A 22,159-nucleotide genomic window follows, 5' to 3' on the forward strand; every position below is an offset into this window, starting at 1 on the left:
AATCAATTTCATTATTTATATTGATAACCTTGGTGTGCTTATGATTACTCCTGTGTTAAACATGGTTGATAATGTTAGCAATCTAGCATTCCCTGAGTGCAGTTTAAGGCTGGTGCAAAATATCTATCCTTATTAGGTAACTTCCTGTGCTAAGAGACAACGCAGAAATATCCTCCAGCGTATGAAATATAGTTGCATTCCACTTTAATAGAAGTTTCTCTGTGTAAAACACCACATTTTTAAACCTTCCAGTAGCTGCTTAAGCTATCTTTCAGCGTATGATGAATCAGATAGCATATCTTGTTTGTTCTGAATAGCCTTTTTAATAGACACACAATTTCCACAATTACTTTTATCACCTATAATCCAATTACCTACTTTAAGATTTGTATATGCTATTGTTCACTCCATTCTCCTCTGTTTGCACTGAATTTTATCATGGCACTGTACTTTGCTTCTCTCCTTTTCCCCCAGGTGTTTCTGATCACTTCCAGGCTGGTATCCAAGGGGAAACCTGAGAACCATCTCAGAGACAGAAGTGGACTGTTTAGCAGCTTGCTTAAGAATGAAATGCTTATGTATCAACTGATGCTGGTGAAATTCAGTTTGGGGCTTCAAGAGTTAATCTCCCATCATGTTCTTGATCTTATCCCACTGCTAACATGGTTTGCTTGTTGAGTTCCTTAGGGTGGGGAACGAGAGGAACTTGTGAGTGGCCTCTGGTTTTACCAGTGTATGAGGGAGGAAGTCTGTAGTGGCTGAAATTCCCCCTCGCACATAGACCCAGGTGAGTGGTGAACAGGCTACTTTCAAAAGCAGAACCTGTGGCACATGGGCATAGATTGAAAGGGAACAACCCAGACAAAGAAACTTCACTTTTCCAAGACATTAGTAACTAACTGCAAAGCAATAAGGCATTTTGCAGAATGAGAGCGTACTCCCCTTGTAGCAAGGCCTACTCACCCTTGCCCCTGCCTGAACCTCAGTATGATGGGCATTTGTTCAGTGCAGCCAAATGCAGGTAAACAGTGGGATAAAGAAAGGGGAGAACACCATGTGAGAAGAGCTGAAGCAAAACCTCTACAAGAAATTTCAGCACCTGACTGTTTAGATACAAGTCTATAAATCCTGTTCTCTACTCACTGCTAAAAGCACTCAGGATTTGAGAGAAGTCATCATTGCATGGGACATGTAGCACTTTCTCCTTTTCCCCACTTGCTTTCTCCTTGCAGGAGCTAGAAAAAAAATTATAAGAAATAAATAAGAGGACTAAGTATCTTTCACTGAATCATTTTGCTCTATTGAGAAGTTTATGAAGAAAGTCTCATAGGCTTAACTTCAGTGTTTGGTAGAAACCTGTATAGTTGAAACTGCATACTGTTTTTTTTCCTTTCTGCGAAGTATTGCCACCTAATCCCAATACAGGACTATTATTAAAGCAAGTCTATGCCACCACACTGTCCTCACAGAAGTTGTCAGTACCGTGTCTCTACGACACGTCATTGAATCAGAGAGCAGCACCATCGTTATGGTTCATCTACAGTGGGAAGCACATAGTCTTCCACAGAGCCCTGCACCCATGTGCCTGTTTATTGGTAGCCGGCCCAGGCTCTGGGCTGCTGATTATACAGTAAGCACCTGCCCATGGCAGATCTGGCTCAGGGCAGACTTCCTGTTACAGCGCCGCAGCTCCCTGAAATGAGACTTATGCAAACTGGCTAAAAGCTGTGATGTCACAGCGCACTGATAGACCCAAGGGCTATCTCCCTTCTACAGACATTTGATAAAATCAGGAACTTCACATACAACTCGGGAAGAAGTTCACCTCAGAACCTATTAGGGCAAACTATGAAAACTTGTTAGGGTCCTTCTCCTATCCTGAGATCCATCACTGCAAAAAGGACTCCACGGAGTCCAGGGATCTCACTTTTTTCTTTTTTTTTTCTTTCTTTTTTTTTTTTTTTTTTTTTTTTGTTTCATGTGATTTTTTCCAAGTCAACTATTCTGGATGTTTGAAAACTGAATTAAGAAAAATTCACTCAGAAGTTGGCTGAATGTTGCAAGCTTGCAAAATGGAAGGATTTCCCCTCATTCCCCCTGTGAGTATATGGGGTTTATTCCTAATATGGATCATCGGGCTCAGCAGCAAAAGGCAAAGTAAACCAGGTTTTATTATTTGAGAATATCTCAGTTTTGGTCTGTATTTGTAATGCCAGGAAGTTGGGCTTAGGTCAATGTATAAAGCTAGTGACAGCATTGCAATGAATGGGAAATTAACATTTCCTCCCTAAACTTGTATCTGATTTTGATCTCCATTTGTTTTCAGAGATTAAATGTATGGTATTTTTGTCCAGTATGCATATAGCAAGTCAGTAAATTTTTTTTCTCAGTGTCGGCTTTGTGATATAAGGCCGAGTCTTTCTTCGGGTTGTAATTCTTAATAATCTGGAGTCTCTGACATAGTTTATGCATTTAACTATCTACCAATCTGTGAGAGAAGAGTTGCTGAATTTTACGTATTGCAGATTTTAGGACTCTGTGCTCTTTGCAATGATGGCATTTTAGTTTCTAACTTCAGTTTCTCTTGAACTGAATTCTCTTGCTATGAAAAAGCCAGGGGAAAAACCCACAGCCCTTAATTGGGTTTTTCAATGTTTTCTCTAAGATACAAATTTTCTTGTATGCTTATGAGGCTGTTCCTATTCTTTTTTTAACTCTGAAACATTGTTAAACTGCTGTAATTTATCATATGGTGACTTCGGAAACTATTATTTATGAAGAACGTAATGTCACTAACCTGTTGTTCAGAAACAAACCTTAATGGGAAATCTCTGAGCAGAATGGGTAAAAGAGGCACTAACTAGGTTTTATTAAGTTTGTAGAAGCTGAAGAGATGTCAGATAAGGTGTTTTACTTGGCTTTTTATGTGGTGGATGACTTATGGTAATTGCTCTGTGTGTTCAGAAAACAGAAAGTGACAATGCGGATCCAAGAGTCCTTTCAGCAAAACTTGTATCAAGTTTTCTTCTTGTCTTGGCCCATTTAATGAAAGCTAAAGACATGTTTCCTTATCTTCCACCCAGAAAGACAGCCTTTCAAATTCCTTTCATGTTTGGTATCCACATTGACTGAAAAAACACCTCTTCTTTTTGGGAAACCCTTTATTCTAGCAGTTCATCATTGGTGTCCCTGAAATCCCTATCTCCCCAAAGGATGAGAAGACCCTAAAAATCTTCTTTCTTTTTCTTAAGTACACTGAGTTGCCCAGTGGATTTACTGTAAATCCGTCAGGACAGAAATCTGAAAAGAAACTGAGAAAATGAAAAAAGTACACAGAGATTTCTCAGTATGTTACTTGTTGGGCTTAAAAAAAAAATCTAAAAGAAACCCAAACCTTGTCCTCAACTACCCCAGAAACCAGCATTTCCATTTAAAAAATTACATAATTGTTAATGTTCTGTCCACTCATTCAATCACAGCCAAGTTTTCTGGACTCTTTTCTGTCAGTATTGAATTCCAGTGGATACATTGAATAAATGGAGTGAAAAACTAACACAGTCTGGCCCATATTCTAATTTGTGTTGCAGTTAATATTCTGGCTGAACTCCACACAGATGAATGATACAACAGACAGTGAAAATGCAATTCTGTCTTACAGGAGCACTTGAGAGGGGAATTTGGTTTTTATTTTTTGTGATTAAAATGTCCAAAAATTAGTAATTTCATGGTTTGTACTTTCAAAACTGTTTTAAGTGCACTTTGAGCACTGCTAGTTAGAGCCCTACATGGCATCGGTATAAATGTCTGTGCCTCCTGGGACTTTTTCAGAGGGGAGACATTAGCCTGTTTGTAGAGAGGGGTTTCTGTGAAGCAATACTTCCCTCCTCTGCCCCTCCCCTTTCAGTTGAGGGTGGGTCAGTAACTGCCTTCCACCTGACTGTGCTCGGAAACTCTTACCCTTCATTTGGAAAACGCTGCTCAAATGGTTTAGGAGTCCTGCATCTTTTTCTGAAGATTAGGAATTTTGTATGGAAAAGTTCTGCAAAGTGGGCCCGTGACTTCCAGTGCATGATAGAATCTATTTGTGCTATGGGACGAAAAATTATTAAGTCAAACAGCTTTGTCTAAAGAGTTGTATGTGGATAGTTATATGTGAATCCCTAAATAGCCACCTGTAGAAACCCCAGCTTTGAATGGAAGTATATTTGTATGAGAGCAAAAATGCCCCACAGAAGGGTCTGTTCCACATAACTGCATTGCCAACGTGGTCCAGTGAGGCTGGCCTAATGAGTGATCACAGAATCACAGAACGGTTTGGGTCAGAAAGGACCTTAAAGATCCTCTTGTTCCAACCTCCCTGCCCTGGGCAGGAACACCTTCCACTAAAAGAGGTTGCTCAAAGCCCCATCTAACCTGGCCTTGAACACTTCAAGGGATGGGGCCTCAACAACTTCTCTGGACAACCTCTTCCAGTGTCTCACCACCCTCAGAGTAAATAGTTTTACTCATCTTTTCTAAAATAGTTATACTGGAGTTTTTTTCCAAGGAAATATGGTTAATCTTGGCCTTAAAATTTGTCTCAGCCAGCACATCATTGGAAACTGTGTGGAGTATTTCTGAATCACATGCCACTGAACAGTTATGTCAGGATAATAAAAAAAGATCAGCATTTAGTGAATTTACAATCGCCTGGAATCATCTGACAAAGTCTTGGTGAATAACAAGAAATTTCAGATTGCTTTTCAGCTGAGTCCCCTATATCTCTCTTAACCAATGCCAACCAAGCTTTCTCCAAGTAGTTTTGTGGCTTTTCCCTTGATTTTCAGGGCAAAGAAAGAATATGGAGGCAATTCTCCATTTATCAAAGTCAGTGACAGATAAAGTATCGTTTGTTGACTTCTTGCTTCAGGTTGAAATACAGTTTTAGATAGCATACTGCACCTTATGGCATGTAGGAAAGGAGACACCAACTTCAGACCATGGCCATGAGTTGCTAACAAAGCTTTCTGTCACTCTTTTACATGAAAAGAATTTATAGAACAAATGGCCATTGACATCAGTTAAATATTAAATTATAACACAATTTAGCCGTTCTTTGCTTTTTGTCAGGGGAAGCAAAACAGTTCGGTGTCATGGAAGTGCTTTTAGCAAGATGATGAAATGGGTGTGTGGGTGGGGAGGTTCCAGAGAAGGACGGGACAAGTGGGTAAAGATTGGTGCAAGAGGCAACAGCAGCACATGGTGAAATCTCTTCTAACTAGAGAAAGAGCTTCTAATAAAACTTAAAAAAACCCAACCAAAGAGAGAGAGATTAGAAACAGGTTCTTGGAAATAGTTTCTTTAATGAATAGAGGAAAATATCCCACCTTCCTACAGGATAATCAGAAAGAATCCGTGCTGTAATGTCTCCTTTGACCACCATCTGATTAAGTTTATGATACCTAAACTTTTTAAATATTTAATATACATCTTCCCATATTAGTTACCATACCCTTGAAGGTCAGACACCCAGATGGAAAGTGGTGCCAATTCAAGTCCTTTGTGGGGATTAAGTGGTCCAGGTTGCATGAGTTAACAAGGGTATACACATAAATATTTTATCAAATGGATCACTGAACAGAAAACAAATTCAAGGAAGAAAATTCTCACAATCCCTAAGAAAAAGATTGTAAGTCCCAGAGTTTCAAAACAGAGTATGTAAAAAACCAATGATCTATGTAAAAGCAGACTGTTTTTAGATGCTGAGTACTTGCAACTCACTCTGCAGTCACCCAGATCTGTAAATACTAAGGGAATCACTTTTTTAAGAGTCTATTTAACACACCTTCCTTTAGATCTGGTCATTGAATACACACCTGAACTTGCAAAACAAGCTTTTGAACGGTAGAAATAATTCATTCCCAGCTCAGACTGAGAGACTAGTGCCTGTTACAGTACATTCAACTGAAATGGGGGAGTTTGGAAAATCTTAGGGAAGAAGAGACAACAAAGGAAGAACACAACTAGGAAAAGTCAAACGTTCTTTCCCATGCCTAAAATTTGTATTGTTCATCTTCTTTTGGACTGATGCTTGGTCCTTCTGCCAAGCTATACTTCTGTAAAAGTATGAGTGATAGAGTTTTTCTTGTAGCAGTGGAAACTTTTTCATAGAAAATTAAGCCTAGATTGAGAGGACATTGATTCCTTTGGAAATTTGTTTATTTTTGGCTAAACACTTATCAGAGCTACAACTTTTGATGCATTTAGATACGGCAAATTTTTATAATTTTGCTCAGTTTCTAATATTTTAGTTGAAAGGAAACAAAGATTTTTGTTTCAAATTATATACATTTATATGACTTTTTTAACTTCCATTTCTCCCAACTAGTATGATGTGCATTTTCTATCTGGATGTTGAGGTCTCTCACAGAATATGAATGCTTTCCTTTGGGTTATGGCAAATTAACAATTCTGAATATGAAGGCAAAACCTTCATACATTCTTCAGGTTGACACGATTTAACAGGAAACATCATGGGGGAGTTGGGTGAATTAATTTGCAAAGATAACGAAAAGTAGAAATTCCATTCAGAACTTTGTCCTGAAGAAAACAAAATGGAGTCTCATTACTTTTTCTTGTCAGAGATCAGAGTACACCACAGGTCTAAGGAATGGGAATGAGTGAATGCAAATAAACTGTCATGGTTAGAGACAAAACAAAGAAAATATGGGGGGGAAACCCAGGGGAAAACCAAGAAGTACCTCCTTTGACCACCCCTCTGAAATCTGGAAAATAGGTTATACTTCCCATTAAATTTCTGTGTAGATGGAGGCCAATTCTATTGGAATCATATTGATTTGGAAAAGGAGACTGCATCTACGCCCTCTGGAGACCAGAAAATGGTCTCCAGACCATTGAAATGAGTCCCTTTACTGGTATCCTTGCTGTGGCTACAAATAAATGATGATTTGCTCCTTTTCCTTAGTCTTTCCTTTAGATTGTCTTTATTGTGGGTTATCATTTTCTCAAGATTTCCCCAAAACAATTATGCAACACCACAAATTATATTGGGAGCTGACAGCCAGGTAACAGATTTGCTCCTGAGGCTTTGAATATTCCATGGATGTGATGCCCAGTTAGTGTGTATTCTGGAAGTTGTACCATTTTAGGCAATCTTACCAGTCCATTTTAATATGATATGCTAATACAGCATGCAGCTGCTACTAAGGTCCGAAGTAATTTCTAAAATTATTTTCTATTCTTTTATGTTCTAACATCTTAACCCTCTGGGAATAAGTCCCTCTTTTTCTTGATCTAATTTCTTCAGTGTCGCCATAGAAATCACATGCCTAGATATGGAATTAACAAAAGAAAAATGTTTCCATTACTACCTCCTAGCAATAATTTCCTTTCAGAGCAAACAGCAAGAAGGTGTTTGAGTTCTACGTTGCAGCTGACACCGTAAGAATTTGTTCAGATTGGGAGCAAATATTGTAATCAACTGGACAAAAGTTTAGCAAAGCCCTGTGAAGGACATTGCCCTGCTCTAACTCATCTTTCTGGAAAAAGACAAAACCAAACATTAAATGAAGCAACAGAATTATGCACAACTAATACTAAACAGACCATTTTATTGAAACAACGTAAGACGTTAAACAGTGTTAACACTGGACTACTAGGAGTGGGGAGGAAGAGAAGTGGGAAAGTTGCCTTATGTCATCTTGTTTTAAGGAAAGGACTTTAATTCTACAGCTAAGTATCCAACAGGTCACAACTCGGTATCCGCCCCACATCTGGACTTTTTAAGTCTTCTCTGTGCATACCTAACAGCCCTGTGCAGCTGATGTGAACCAGCAAACATTTACAGTTCATCTTGGACAAAAACTGAGAAAGAAAATGTTTCTGTCCTCTGTCAATGTGATTACCCTCATACAAACTGCCACCATTTAGTGAGACCCAGAAACACTTAGAATTAGGCAAGAGAAATTTCTGCTTTCTCTTTTGTGTGCCAGAGGAATAATAATAATAAATGTCTGTCACTACCAAAGAAAAGGTTTTCCTGCTGTGCTGGTGTGATAGCATCTTGGCTTGGGCCTGATGTCTGAGATAGCTCTCCAAGCAGTATCTGCAGATGACTGAAGGGTGGGATAGCAAGACCTTGTGTAATACCACAGGAGAAGTTCTGCTACATAGACTGGGTCTAAGGAGATGGATTTTTTTTTTTTTTTTTTTTTCAAAGTAGTGTTTGGGGGTCAAGCATTTTATCATTTTATTCCTGCTGATTCAATAAGAACTTGAAGCCTCCCCCTTCTTTCCCTTGGCAATATAAAATGTGTTGGCATCTCCCCTTCACTAACTGTATGAATAATTTTGAAGAGATTTGTGTAAGCTTACAGTTCTAAAAATTCCTCTTCTCTTTACAGCCCTCTGAAGATATGGTACCCTATGAGTCAGACCTCTACCGACAGCCCCATGACTATTACCAATATCTCAACAGTGATGGAGAGAGTCATGGTGGTAAGTTAAAATATATCTCCTTGGAGCATAAGGTCTCATGGGATACCACAGGGAAGAGATTTAGGACATTCAGGAAAAGAACACACACATTGCTGTGATCTATAATGTATAAGCACATACTTTCAAATCAGAAGCCACCAATATTTTATTCTGCTTACTAGCACTATTCCAACCCAGCACTATTCCAACCCAGCAACTGCAACACGGTTTCTCTGAAGAGAATTTTAGAAAGCACTGAATGATGCAGGGAGCTTCCAGGACATTCAGTGTATTGCCAGGAAGGTGGATCTCTAACCTTCATTATCTTCACTGTTTTTACTTTCCTCTGCAGATCAAAAGCACTGTGCTTGTTTCAGAACTCTTTGAGGACATGGATTTGCAATATTGCATTTCTCTTCTTGCACTCCCATCTCCAATTCCTGTTTGACTTAGGTCCTAAATGCTCTGTTTGTGCCTTCATTTTGATTGTGTTTCTTTGGTATTTGGCCTTTTTCAACTCCATATATTTCTCTCTTTCTTCTGACGTCTTTTGCATGCTGCCACACCTAGCTTTAACTTTCACTCTTCCTCCAGTACACCCAAGTACTTCCTTCTAGCTGTTTGTATGTAAACCTAGCTCAATATAAAAATACCGTATGATTACTTATTGCTTCAGTTTATGCATGTGACTTCAAAGTTTTGGTGTCTTTGTATTTTCATGTCATCTGGGCACCGGACTCTAAATCAATGCAGAGGGGAGAGTCTTGCTTTGTGAATTTTGCCTCCTGTGCAATACAATGGTCCAGTAACACCACCCTGGAAATATCAGAGTCAATATTGACTCAGGAAGGAAAAGCACCGTTCTACTGTATCACTCGTGGCAGTCCCTTCAGATCCTGGAGTTTCCCTAAAAGACTCCCACTGACATAGCAACTGGACCCATCACTGCCTAATTTAAGACATCTAACAACTTCACATAATACTGTTTTATCTGTGGCAACAGAAGCTACCTTAAAAGACAGCAAGTTACAGAATAGGATTGTTCTGGGCATTTAACTGAAAAAGAGTCCTACCTAAATTTGTTCTCTACATTACATTCAAGAAACGCCTATGATACTCTTAATACCTGGACACAAAGAATTAATTCAGTTTTTATAAGTTATCTCATGCTATCTGTCAAGTCACATTAATCAAAGCCAGCAAATTCCACATGGAAATTCAGGGTTTTTACATTATAACCTGTACCTGTTTACACACCCATAAAATGAGGATAACATTTGTTATCTCAAAAAGAAATTGTGGCAATTAAACAATAAATACAAAAGATGCCATGTAGGAAAATGCACTGGGAAATACTTTTTCTGTCATTAAATCTAGGCTACCTCAAGCAACAACATCCTTTTATCTTTCATAATCTTATCATCCCATCTGGTTTACTGCCCATTTTTCTGTTGGAAGGCTGTTCCTAAGCTACACTGCAGATCACTAGATTTTTTTACTCATAACGAACACAACAAAAACTCAAAATCACCTACATAGGTTATGGCCTAACAGTACCTAAACACCCACTTTGAACAGAAATTTGTCTCTTCCTAAACCTGTCTTGCGCTTGTCCTAAAGACGCAAAAAACCCATTGTTTAGTGCTGTAATTCCTACAGTAAGTGGTTATGGAAGAGGCAACTTAACCCCAGCCTGCACATTTTAACCAAATTTTTATTTATGAAAGTACCTGTAATGTAGTTACATTCTGTCTAAATATTTCATATGCCCTATGCTTTCCTGAATTGCTCAGAGTCCAAAAGAGCAATGAACAACCAGAGAATACAAAGGGGAGCAAAAAAACCACAAATCAGCACATTTTGCTTCTTTCCTATAAACATTGACAAACCTAGCTTTGGCTTTTGTTTTGTTAACATGACAAAACTAGTGGGTCTTGGGAAGAGCCATGCAGAAGAGCAGAAAAGGGACATGACAAACTACTTTAAGAAATACGTATTAACTGTTCAAAACAATGTGGATAAAAGCACAATGATTGAAAAATGACAGAAAAAATGAATAAATAAGGTGCTGCAGTGATAGCACTGAAGCAAAAGAGCTGAGAACGTGTAGATAAGAAAAAAGAAGAAATAAGTAGGCAGAATTATAAGACAGGAGTTCAGCTTGGGGTACAGTGAGATCAATGGCAATATATAAAAAATAATTTTGCAGGTCTACTCAATAACACTATGGACCTCAAAGAAAAGCTACTGGTTAAAGTAAATAGATACTACAAGATAGAGTAATACTTCTGATTTTGCTGCTAGGGACTGTTAAAGAAATAGAAAGTCTTGCTCAAGTGTCAGACTATCTTTCTCTCATTGCTAACTTCAATTTTGTGAAAGGGAGATGGCAATAGCTTCATCTGTAAATCTGTGGTACATGCATTACTGACACCTTTCTAGAACATAATGCTGAAAGCAACCCTTACTTTAAGTTTACGTGAGCAGGCAGTAAAGTCCATATAATAATGTGTCACTAATTTAATATGTAGGAGATCATTGCCAAGAAGTTAACACTAAATTTAACAAGCAAAACACACCAGAAAAATATCCATATGTTCATCACAACATGCATTGTTTGCGTTTATTTTGTATACTATAGCTTAACTACCTTCTAAGTATTGTAATAAACACAGATACACAGTCATGCAGGACAGAAGCTACTTCAACTGATCACGTATTTGTCCATCACCCTACCCTAAGCTTGTATGCTAGTAAGCCTGTAAATGTAATACAGCATATTTTGTAACACTAATGCAATCTTAGTAATTACAAAACGCCACTGCAGCTTTGTCTCTAAGTTATTACTAAACATTATTGGTTTAGTAAAAATCACTTTTTGTATGAAGCTGATCCTCGTTCACCTTGTTTCTAGCCTCTGGGAGCTTATTAGATTTAATGATTTGGGATTTTATTTTCATTATATCATCATTTAAGAAACTCAGCTTTGATTCTATTGGGATTTTAACCCACATAGAAGTGGAGGAAAGTCCAAACATGTGAACCTTAGTCTTAAATGCTATATGGCAAATAGAAAGAACTCCAAACTTCATTAAAAAATCCCCTTGCTTCAAAGCCATTCTCATGATTTGCTGGGGCCTGATTCGTAAGATTTTCCAACATTTGGCATTATTCAAATCATGACAGTTGAAAAGTGATAGCTAATGCAGTCCTACTGTCGTTACAGGTAAGAGCGCTGCTCTGCCTAGAGCACAGCACTTCACTCAACAGAGAGCAATTCTGTAGGGAATCAACACATTCATTTGCCAGTGTCCTTAATATTTTTCTCATTTCCTCTATGGGATTTTTCTTAACTTTGTTTTTTTCAGATGAGCGAAACACAATGGGAACACGTAAGCTGTGCAATGCAGCACTGTGTAAGAAACCCACTCCTAGTTCAAAATGAGTCGGAAAATCCGTACAGCACAGAGCAGAACTACTCAGAGACACTAGCTCTGGCCTCACAAGCACAGCCATATCCACAGAGTCATCTCCCCAGAGCAGGCAGAGTACTGTGCTGACAGAGCTGTCACATTTCCGGTTCAAACGCTGGCTCATGAATTTCTGCATGGTTTTGCACTGTGTAATGCAGATTTAGCCTGTTACTCCACTTTATAATAAATACTTTCCTTAAGCCTATTTCATATTCTAACTGCTGGTTCTAACATTATTCATCTATTAAAACAGGAGCAAAGGGATTTACATAGGTCAGAAGATGACTGAGAAAGTTCAGTTCTGGTTTCTCACTTGCAGAGGGAGAATCCACCTCCATGGTGAATATTAACACAGTACCTTTAGGTCCGCTACTGCTTCCCAACAGGCTAACATCCTCTCTGTCATGGGAGGGAGTTCAGAATTCGTGACTGTCCTTCCTCTAACCTTTCACTACATACAAGACCAAAACAAACATGATCTCCATGTCTCTATAAGAGAGAATTTTTTTCACATCCTCTTTCACTTCACATGAAATTTCTCATAATGACTCCATTGTGTAGCTATAGCTTGGCTTTTAATGACATTTTCCTCTACCCAAAGCATAGACACTTTCCATTTCTAGAATTTTTCTCTTCTTTTTTCTTCCTTCCACCTTTACATTTTTGAGAAAAGAACAGAATTGTTATGCATTACTGACATAACACTAACAAAGAACAAAGAAGTAAATAGCTACTGATAACTCTAATAACTGCAGACACAGATACTTATAATTTTTCAATATTTTCATGTGCAATAACTTAGCCAGGATGGTTAACTGCAGAGGAGCTTGTGGAGACAGAATTTGGAGTTTCTCTTTTAATGCAACTAAAACAGTATTGTTTTTCCTAAGTATCAGTGTGAAATTGTAGATAATTTAGAAAGAAATAAGGACTTTTCTTCCTCTCACAACTTGAATTTTTGGACACAAGTTTGTGTTGAAGTAATTTCTGACAAAGATTTATTTTGTAACAAATTAGTATTATGTGGTCACTGTAAGTCCCTAAATGCTGTGCTATTAGTACTATTCTATTTGAGTATTTTCATAGCAGCACCTAATTCCGTAACAAAGGAATCCAGTAACAACTAAGCTAAATATTACATAGTGATTAACATGAATATGCAGAAATACTGTTCCATATGTTAATTTATTTGCCAAGAAAGAGTTTAAAAGAACAGTTCTGGAGGCAGCAGAACCTTGTCATAGGCTCCAAAAAAAAAAAAAAAAAAAAGAGGTATCTTGAATTATAAAAACATGACTGCTGATAAAAACTACTGAAGAAGAATCAAAAGTAGACTACTCGGGGCATGCACAAATACTCATGGCTATGCATGGTGGAAATGTACTGGCTTCTCTCTTGACCACCATAGTTACTACTAGTAAGACATTAAGACCTGCCGTTGACAGCCTTAGAGAGTTTTAAGTGGGCTTTGTCATTCTCACAATTATGCATATGTTGTAGCAGATTATCAAAACCAAGGGGTCTTTGAGAATATACACTGCCACCTGACAGAGGACCTTCTGTAGTGGGAACAGAAGCAGATCATTCCAAGGAACAAGAGCACAGATTATTCCTGCAATGTATTCTCGACGTTTTATTACAGAGGGCTGCCCATGGTATGTGGGGCTTCAATGGCTGGCTCCCCTTAGAGAAATGTGCAGTAATTTAGTCCAGAAAAAGCGTGAGTTAGCGTGGCTCAGTATTCCAACTAAACAAAAAAGCTTCTGATTGAAAGTGACCAAAGCCTCCTTACGAGGACACAGGTTTAGATGACCTGTGGATTCGAACTCACACACACTCTGCCATTTCCCGGGTTGGAGCAGATGTGAATGTAAAAGCACCTGGGTACTTTGCACCCATAAAACGCACTTTTTTTTACCAGAGAAAACAGAATTTTTCTCTAACACTGCAACATGAAGAAGTGCTGCTGCGAACTGTCATTACAACTTCCGGTTATAAAATCCATATATAGCCCACAGAAAGCACTGCACAAGAAAGCAAAGAAATTACAAAGTACTGCAGCAGCTCCCGGGGTGCTTTTATAAGTACCTTCCCTTCCCTTTCACATGCAGTGACGTGGTTTATCCATGAATCAGAAATGCAGGAAGGACAAACAGGTAGCACTGGTGTGGTAAATGGTCTGATAGAGCCTCCAGACAAATTTCTACAAGCCTGAGCCATAACAGCAGCTAAAAGAGCTTCTAACTTCTCAGGTACAACAACTATGTTGGGTATCACTGGGTTCCCTCTAAAGGAAGCCACATTCAAAGTCACTATCCCAGATTTCAAATTCTCAATGAGATTAGACCTAATCGTTTGAAACGTAAGTGAGGAAGGATGAGACAGAAACTGAGAGAAAGAATGAAACTGTTATTTGGGAAAAAATATTCACAGCACATTAGTATTCAGATAATGCTGTAGACAATAACATCATATTTCAGAATGAGACAAATGCTTCTCTATAAATTCAGTACAACTACGCTTGGAACAACACGTTCAGTTCTGTCCATTGCTTTATCAGAAGGATGTCAACAGCTGGGGAGGAGCTTGGAGAAGTGCACAAGTATGATTAGGGGGGCGAATACACTGATTGATGCTGAAAGACTGAAAGCTGGGTTAGTGAAAGACATGAAAGACGTGCAGCTGGGTTAAGTGATAATTAGGAGTAGATTGTAAGGGTACATGACAGCAACCTCAAAACATGTGAAGGGTAGGACAGAAATTATAGTAATACAAGGGTAGAAAACTTGAAATAGTAAGATAGGAATTAGAATTGTTACACTGAGTATCATAAAGAAATTTTAGCCATGCATAAAATGATGCAGGAAAAGTTAAACTATGAAAGATTAGTTCCTAGCTCAATTAGAGCAGAGGATGCGATGTTGACTTTGATTTTAAAAACCGAGTCTACACAAACGCGTGCATAATTATGTGCACGGTTACTGTATGTAAGAGAGAAATAGAATTTGCAATGCTCCACATTTCCTCTAGCAGATTTCAAATTTTGAGCAGCAGCTATGAAAATCTAAAACTTTTGGAGGCTTTTACTGAAAAACCAGAAATCTAAAACTGAGAATTATATGGAATTTAATTTCAAAAGTAAATAAATCAGGGAACAGTATAGTGGTTAACTGAGTACCTTTTTACATTTTTGAAAAAATCTATATTATCACAGAAATGTACTAAAGAGATAAAAAAGGTAGAGAAAGAGTCTGCATCAGAATTTAAGCTCGCTGCAAACAGTGTACACAAGGCTGCCACAACAGTTTATCCCTTTATTCTCTAGTACTGGTACTGAAAAATGTGTGACATACCAACACATGACTACAAGAAGTATCTAGGAAAGCGCTGTGCCTCTTCTGCAGCATTCCCGAAATTTTACTAGCAGTTTAAAATGAAGACTGAGGATAATTGTAGAGTGATGTGTAAATTTTCTCCATCTCCTCATTTCCACAGCACGAGGAAGAAAGTAATGAGAATATGACAGTATGTAAATCAGTAGAATTTTTTCCCTGAAGAATGAAAATGTAAGATTGCTATGGTCTCTTCCTGAGAAAAGTACCAGCAGTAATGTCTTTTGTATCTTGTGCAAAATTATTGAAATCCATCTCTCCATATCTAAGAGTATTGTCCTAATTAAAGTGGCCTAAGTATTACTTTCCAGCCACAGGCATTTATGAGATTAGGAAAAGAAAGGTTACAGGGACCTATATAGATTGCCACCAGAGACAAGACAGGTCAACAGGGAAGGTGTGGAGCGAGTGGAAAGGACAGTGACAGGAGTAGGAACCAATGAAAGACAGGTAAACGTCATCTTTCTTGACCTTGTAATGACAAGACAATCCTTTTTTTTTTTTTTTTTTTAGATCATTACTGGGAATATCATCCACACCACATGCACAGTGAATTTGAGACCTTTGGAGACAATCACTTCACAGAGCTGCAGAGCGTTCAGCCTCCCCAGCTGCAGCAGCTCTACAGGCACATGGAGATCGAACAAATGCATGTCTTGGATTCTGCAATCCCAACCACACACATTGGACTTAACCATCAGGTATGGTTACCAACCCTTACTCAGAAGATGATAGTTAAGGGTAAGGAAAATAAGGCATCCAGGAACGCATGCTCTTACATGAAAGAGATTGCTGAAATGAATGACACAAGTTCTTACTGCAGAAGCACTAGATATAAAACTTAATTCTCATGACAGTGTGGTTTAAGTATTCTTTTTATCTGGATAGTGAGGAGTCATGTTCCTCAAACTCTGCCTAAAAAGATAACTGCATTTTGTGGAGGTTTTTGAAATGTCAAGATTTTGTTTAATTTGGAATGAAAATCAATCATTTGAAATCCTGCAGAGGAACTGGACCCAAGAACCATGCATTGTCACAACACTGGGTATCCATGACTCTTGGGAAGTATTCTGAGCATCAAAGTAGTAGGAAAGTTTTAAGTATTTCCAAGCAACCCTGACAGTTTTATGTGACCTGTACAAGAAATGCTACCAAGGATAAGTCATTGGTAATTTTACCATGGTGAAACAGGCTGAGGAGAACCTAATTGTGTTTTCACTTGAAAGCAAATAAGCCATGAGCCAAAACACACAGTCTTGACTCTGCTCAGATTTTACGTGAAGCCAGACAACTCCCTGTAAAAAAAAGATACTCCATTGTACAGCAGTCACCAAAGCACCGGTGAATTCTCACTGAAGCTGAAATTATAAGGGGTTCCATGATACTGCAAAGCAGGTGTGGCTATCACTTTTAACTCTCGATTCTACAAGAATATGCCCAAAGTCATTACTGGGAACAATAAGAAAGCTGGGTGATCTTGTGCCAAGGAGTTTCCCAAGACAGGCAGGCAGGCTCCATACAACGTGCTAAATACAAGACAGAGTAGGACTGATGTCAGAGAAAAAAAGTGTTTGCTGATTGCAGTGCTGCACATAATGGTGCCATTGCTGCAGTTTTGTGAGAGAAACTATACGCATGGAGTTGTCATTTTGGGCTTCTTTGTTCAAAGCAAACTGAAATTGTATCCAAATACTGTATTAATAAATAACAAAGAAGGGAAAAAATTGAGTGAATAAGTTAACACTGTCAACAGGAAACTGACTGACTGAAAGCCATCAAACTTCTCACCTACTACTTAGAAAAAAAATCAGGAATAGAATGTAAGATGTAGATACAAACAAAGAATTAGGAACAGAAACTTACAAATATAGAAAATGCTTAATGGAACAGCAGTCTGTGGGAAGCATCAAGTCGTTTCTGTTGCTCACTGCAACTGCTAGTACATAATGACCGACAGCTGCCTCCAGCCAAGGAAAAAGAATAAAAATTAGCCCCATTATGGAAGTCTTTGGAAGTACTACCAAAAAACAATCTTTCATTCGAGGACGAAAGGCAGAGAATTAATTAATTCTGTTGCTACTTTTGATAAAGAGCACTGTGCTCTCTTCGCCCCATCCCATACCAAGCTGCAGAAGATATTACTAGGTAGCATTCACCACTACCCTCCTCTTCCTTACCAGCTGGGGATATTTGGCTTTTTACTTTAACCTACAGTAGCTCATGCAAGTGGTACTCAGCATGCTCTGAGGTTCAGACTTTGGTGTGTCTCAGCCACAGTCCTAGGCAACACATACTCTTATTCAAACTATTTTCAAAGAAACAGAAGCAGGAAGCAAGGTTTAATCCTCCACTGAATTTGCCAGTTACTAACTGCACCCATCCTTGTCGTGCAATATCAGAGTTACAGTTTGCAAATGAAGGAAGAACATGCAAAGATATTTCTCTAATTTTCTGTTGATATCACATCATTTTGTGAAATCAAGTTTGAGGCTCAAGCTGTTCTTGGACAAGATTTCTTTAAGAAGTTTTGTTATCTTACCAACAGGTGGTCTCACCAAATAATAAATTAAGAAAAGAATAGTCATTCTGAAGGGGGAATGAAAGAAAAGGTTGAAAAACTGTGAAGAGCTTTAGAAAGAGGAAAATCACAAATATATGCCACAGACCACAAGACAACATCAGAATATGGAAAGTAACTAGCAGTTTCTTAGGCCTTCTCTCTCCAGAATTCTATTAGTAACCTGGCTCTTTCAAACACTCTAGCAGGTCCTCTGCGACTCTGCCTAACATAATTAGGTGACACAATACATATTGAGCTATGCAGAGTTTTAAGTGTAAAGTAAGTGTAAGCAAAAATACAGCAGATAGGGAAAGTGGGGACAGTGTGGGGGAAGTTTACTCAACTCCCCAGGTTGGTCTCTGCAACTCCCTTTGCTTGTGAGACACAATTCCCCCTGCCTCCTCCACAGCCCTCTCCCACCGTCCCCTTGCAGCCCCAGAGGAGCAGCTTCCTTACTCCCAATGTACTCCAGGTTTCCACAACCTTTTTCTCTGCAGGGACACCAATCTCTGTTTCTCTCCACTGTAAGACATCGCCCCACCTTCTCATTCCCCTTCCCCCATGGCAGAGTCTCTCCCTTCCTTCCTACCCCCTGAGGCCACAGCCTTCTTAACTGTAAAAAGCTAAAGGTGACTCTGTGGTGAGGGCTGAAGTTTCGCTCTTGGGGATCTGACAGGAAGCTTACACACACTCTTACCCAATCCTGGCCTTCCTGCCAGATCGCCTCCAGCCAATCTGCCAACTCATTAACCGCCAGCTGCTGCACCCCAAAACCAGCCCTTTGCACGCTCCTTATTGGGACATTTTAAGCTGGTGCAAAACTCATCTGAAAAGCACCACCGGGCAAAGCCTGATGTGGGGTGGGTGGCGTGACTCATGAAGTGAACACCCACTCCCTGCTTCAGTGCCTAAGGTCCCCTGGGAAGGGAATCAGGCTCAAGACATACTTTCTTGGTGGAGGGAAGGAAGAGCAATTCAAAAGGAGCTCACTATCGATCTGGTCCATTTCATGAAAACCACATTCTATATGCTGCTGGGTTTGGGAGATACTGATTTGGGTTTTTTTTTAATGTAGGAATTGGGTTCTTACTCCCTGCCCCTCAGACTGAGCTGTTACTCATTCTTAAATAAGAAGCTGCAATAATTGATGGCAACTGGTCATGATCCCTGACAAACCAGAATGCAACTGAGCATTTACAGAGCTGAGGTATATTCCATACTGCTCCTGACAAGACCTCTTTACAAGGGCAAGAGAATTTAGCACAAAAACTGGCTTGCTAGCTCTGCAGATGAGAAATCCCCATTAATGGGGAATTTTCAGATAGCCGCTTAGGAAAAGAGAATGTGAGCCAATATGATGTATCTTCTATCTTAGTGCTAAGGCTGTTCCCTTCCTCCCAGGGGAAATTCAGGACAGGAAGCTGACAGACCCTTGTAACTCCTTCTCCAAGAGTTGGATGCAGTCCTGTAGGGATTCAGTGCTGTCAGAAGGTACTATGCCTGAGAAAAGAGGAGGACAACAGAGCCAAAGACAGTCAAAGCAGCTGTGCTAGGGCAGAACCGTTCATCTCTTTCAAATTTAAAAAAGTAGCTCTGGAAGGTCTGTGTTCAAAAAACAGTTTTTCTCAAAAGCAGTTTTACACAGGGGACAGGCAACAGGGATCAGAAACTCATTAGGAAGAATGCTAGCTTTGGGGAGGTATGGGAGAAGAGGGGCAATATCACTTGCATAGGATGTATCATATGGGAAAGTTCTGCCTTTTACAACCTTATTCTTCCTTCCCTTTTGTGAAGATGCAGCTTTGTACACGTGTAAGTGCTGCCTGTTAGCTGGAAGCGTTTCTTAATTGCATAGTATTTATTATAAATGTCAACAACTAAGTCAGTCAGTATTACCCTAAACAAACTCACATACCTCTTACTTTCTCCCCTCTTTTCTTTGTAACTCTCTCCGTGACGTTTCCTAACTTTATGCTCTATCACTACCTCCTCCCTCTACTACTCTCTTCTCCCAAAGGTGTCCTATTTGCCCCGGATGTGTCTACAGTACTCCTCCCCACCGCAGCCCAGTTCTGACGAGGAGGACATAGAGAGGCAGAGCCCCCCATTGGAGGTGTCAGATGGGGAGACTGATGGTGTGGACCCTGGGCCTGGAATTATGCATGGAGAAACAGGTCAGTGAAGACAAAGGGAATTAGTCAAGCTATGTGCTGAGCGGATGTTACGTTACCATGATGATAACAATAAAACTGTAGAAGTGCTGTGCTAGTATTTTATCCCACTGCCAAAGCTTCACTTTCCCTGAGTCCTTGCACTCTGCTGTTCCTCTGAATCTTTTATGACCATAGCTGTGTCTCTGTCTCAAATCTCATTTCTTCACATACTCTCACTTTGTCCTCCTGCCTTGCCTATTCAGGTTTCCTGAATGAAAACGGGTTTTGCCATTTCTATTCCAATTTCCATTGGAGTAGGCGGGAAAACCAAGGCAAGGTCAAGGAACTGATTATTAAAAATATTTAGCTCTGTTTGCTCAGTACCTGAAAGTCAGGTTCTGTATAACCTGTCCAAATTAGCTTCAGATTAACTTCAAATTAGCAAATTAATTTCAAAACAAGGGTTGGGCCTTTGGAATTCTTTCTTCTTCTTGTTTATTCTTGGCACATCAGTGCACATTATGTCCTCAGAGTGTTAACACTGTCTGTTGTTATAAATGTTGCAAACTGAAGAAGTTATGTGACCGACAAGCTAGCCAAAACAGTTACAAGATTTATACATGTTCTGCTGTTTCACTAGGAACTACACGCTGATCCTAATGCTCAGCCTTTCTTCTCTGACTCTTACACAGGCAGCAAGAAAAAGATACGTCTGTATCAGTTCCTTCTGGATCTTCTTCGCAGTGGAGACATGAAGGACAGCATCTGGTGGGTGGACAAGGAAAAAGGTACTTTCCAGTTCTCCTCCAAACACAAAGAAGCACTGGCACATCGCTGGGGCATCCAGAAAGGCAATCGCAAGAAAATGACCTACCAGAAGATGGCGCGGGCTCTGAGAAACTACGGCAAGACAGGGGAGGTCAAGAAAGTCAAGAAGAAGCTGACCTACCAGTTTAGTGGAGAGGTGATGGGAAGGGGGGTCACTGATAGGAAGCATTATCCTCACTGAGGCCATGGGACCCTAAGCAAGAAAAATATTAAGACCTCCTGGCTGGATACCAGCAGAGGAGATGGACGCATCTTTCTCTTTGCTTCCTGTGCCCCCTTCTCTGCCTTTAAACGGCCTTTACCGTCAGATGTCTCTGGTACGAATTCCCTTCTTCAGCATCTGAGAATCCTAAACGTGACAGAATTCTTTGCTTCCATCCTACAAGTTGGACAGAGTTGGGAAATTTAAACAATGTACAAATATATTATTGTCAGGAAAGATTTTTTTTTTTGATTGTATTGTAACTAAAGAGTACACCTGATGAAGTTTTGCCTTCAAAGGTGGTGCTGTGTCATTCCCAGTGACACTGCATTAGCTTACAGCTTTCAAACTAGCATTAATACAGGCTCTGCCGCAGCTCTCAAAGCTAGAGAGAAGTTTGCAGATCTTGGAATGATACTTGTTCTTTTAAATAGTAATAACATGTACATATTTAATAAAAATTTGATATAATGAAGTTCTGGTGTTTGCATAATAAATGATTACTTCACAAACAAATCTCATGTGCATTCAGTTATGCAAAAACAGCTCATGTGTGGTACCTGAACAAAACGCACTCTGGGTTATAGGGCCTTATCCATATGTCACTCCTTTTTAATTTACTTAGAAACATAATCAATGCTGTCAAACTAAGTAACAAAGATAACAGGTGAGCTACATTACTGTAAAAGAGACTACAGTCCTGAAGTCAATTTTAAAATCCATATATATGTATATCTGTCATTACTTTTTCCTGTGCAATGAAGTTCTGCCAGTTGAGTAATTTCTATTCACTGATACGAAGAATGGCATTTATAGCTCTATCCGGTTTAGAACATAACAATCAACCATGTTCTTCTGTGGTTTCATTCATTTTCCTGCTCCAGTTCTTTCCTCTTGCTTGCTTACCTTCACAGTGATATCTTGATTTTAGCTTATGAACCTTTCTGAAATAAGTTGCATTTAATTATGTCTTTGCAGAATCCTAGTACAAAAAGTTTTCAAGCATTTAACTGTGGATTTCAGTCCCTACTGTAAAACAATTAATAGTAACTAATAACAACTGCATTGTATAGATC

General features: G+C 39.2%; 1 protein-coding gene across 4 annotated transcripts; it reads left to right on the forward strand.

Annotated features, from left to right (window-relative positions):
- Window positions 1–1,672: 1,672 nt before the first annotated feature.
- Window positions 1,673–21,592, forward strand: SPI1 (Spi-1 proto-oncogene). Of its 4 annotated transcripts, XM_074149489.1 has the most exons (6): window positions 2,055–2,099; window positions 2,366–2,368; window positions 8,403–8,496; window positions 15,854–16,041; window positions 19,918–20,074; window positions 20,746–21,586. In XM_074149489.1, exons 1-6 carry the CDS (start codon window positions 2,055–2,057, stop codon window positions 21,060–21,062), a joined length of 804 nt encoding a protein of 267 aa, XP_074005590.1. In that variant the 3' UTR covers window positions 21,063–21,586. The 4 variants fall into 4 exon arrangements, with proteins under 4 accessions (XP_074005591.1, XP_074005590.1, XP_074005592.1 ...); XM_074149490.1 differs by lacking the exon at window positions 2,366–2,368 and having other exon boundaries at window positions 1,673–2,099; window positions 20,746–21,592; XM_074149491.1 differs by lacking the exon at window positions 2,366–2,368 and having other exon boundaries at window positions 19,948–20,074.
- Window positions 21,593–22,159: the final 567 nt, after the last annotated feature.

This window comes from Numenius arquata, chromosome 6 (assembly GCF_964106895.1).
Source record: "Numenius arquata chromosome 6, bNumArq3.hap1.1, whole genome shotgun sequence".
Lineage (NCBI taxonomy): Eukaryota > Metazoa > Chordata > Aves > Charadriiformes > Scolopacidae > Numenius > Numenius arquata.

Coding starts and splice junctions, on each gene's coding strand:
- SPI1 (XM_074149489.1), top strand. CDS start 2,055: ATGTTGCAAGCTTGCAAAATGGAAGGATTTCCCCTCATTCCCCCT. Junction 8,497..15,853: donor TGATGGAGAGAGTCATGGTG/GTAAGTTAAAAT, acceptor TTTTTTTTTTAG/ATCATTACTGGGAATATCAT. Junction 20,075..20,745: donor AATTATGCATGGAGAAACAG/GTCAGTGAAGAC, acceptor ACTCTTACACAG/GCAGCAAGAAAAAGATACGT.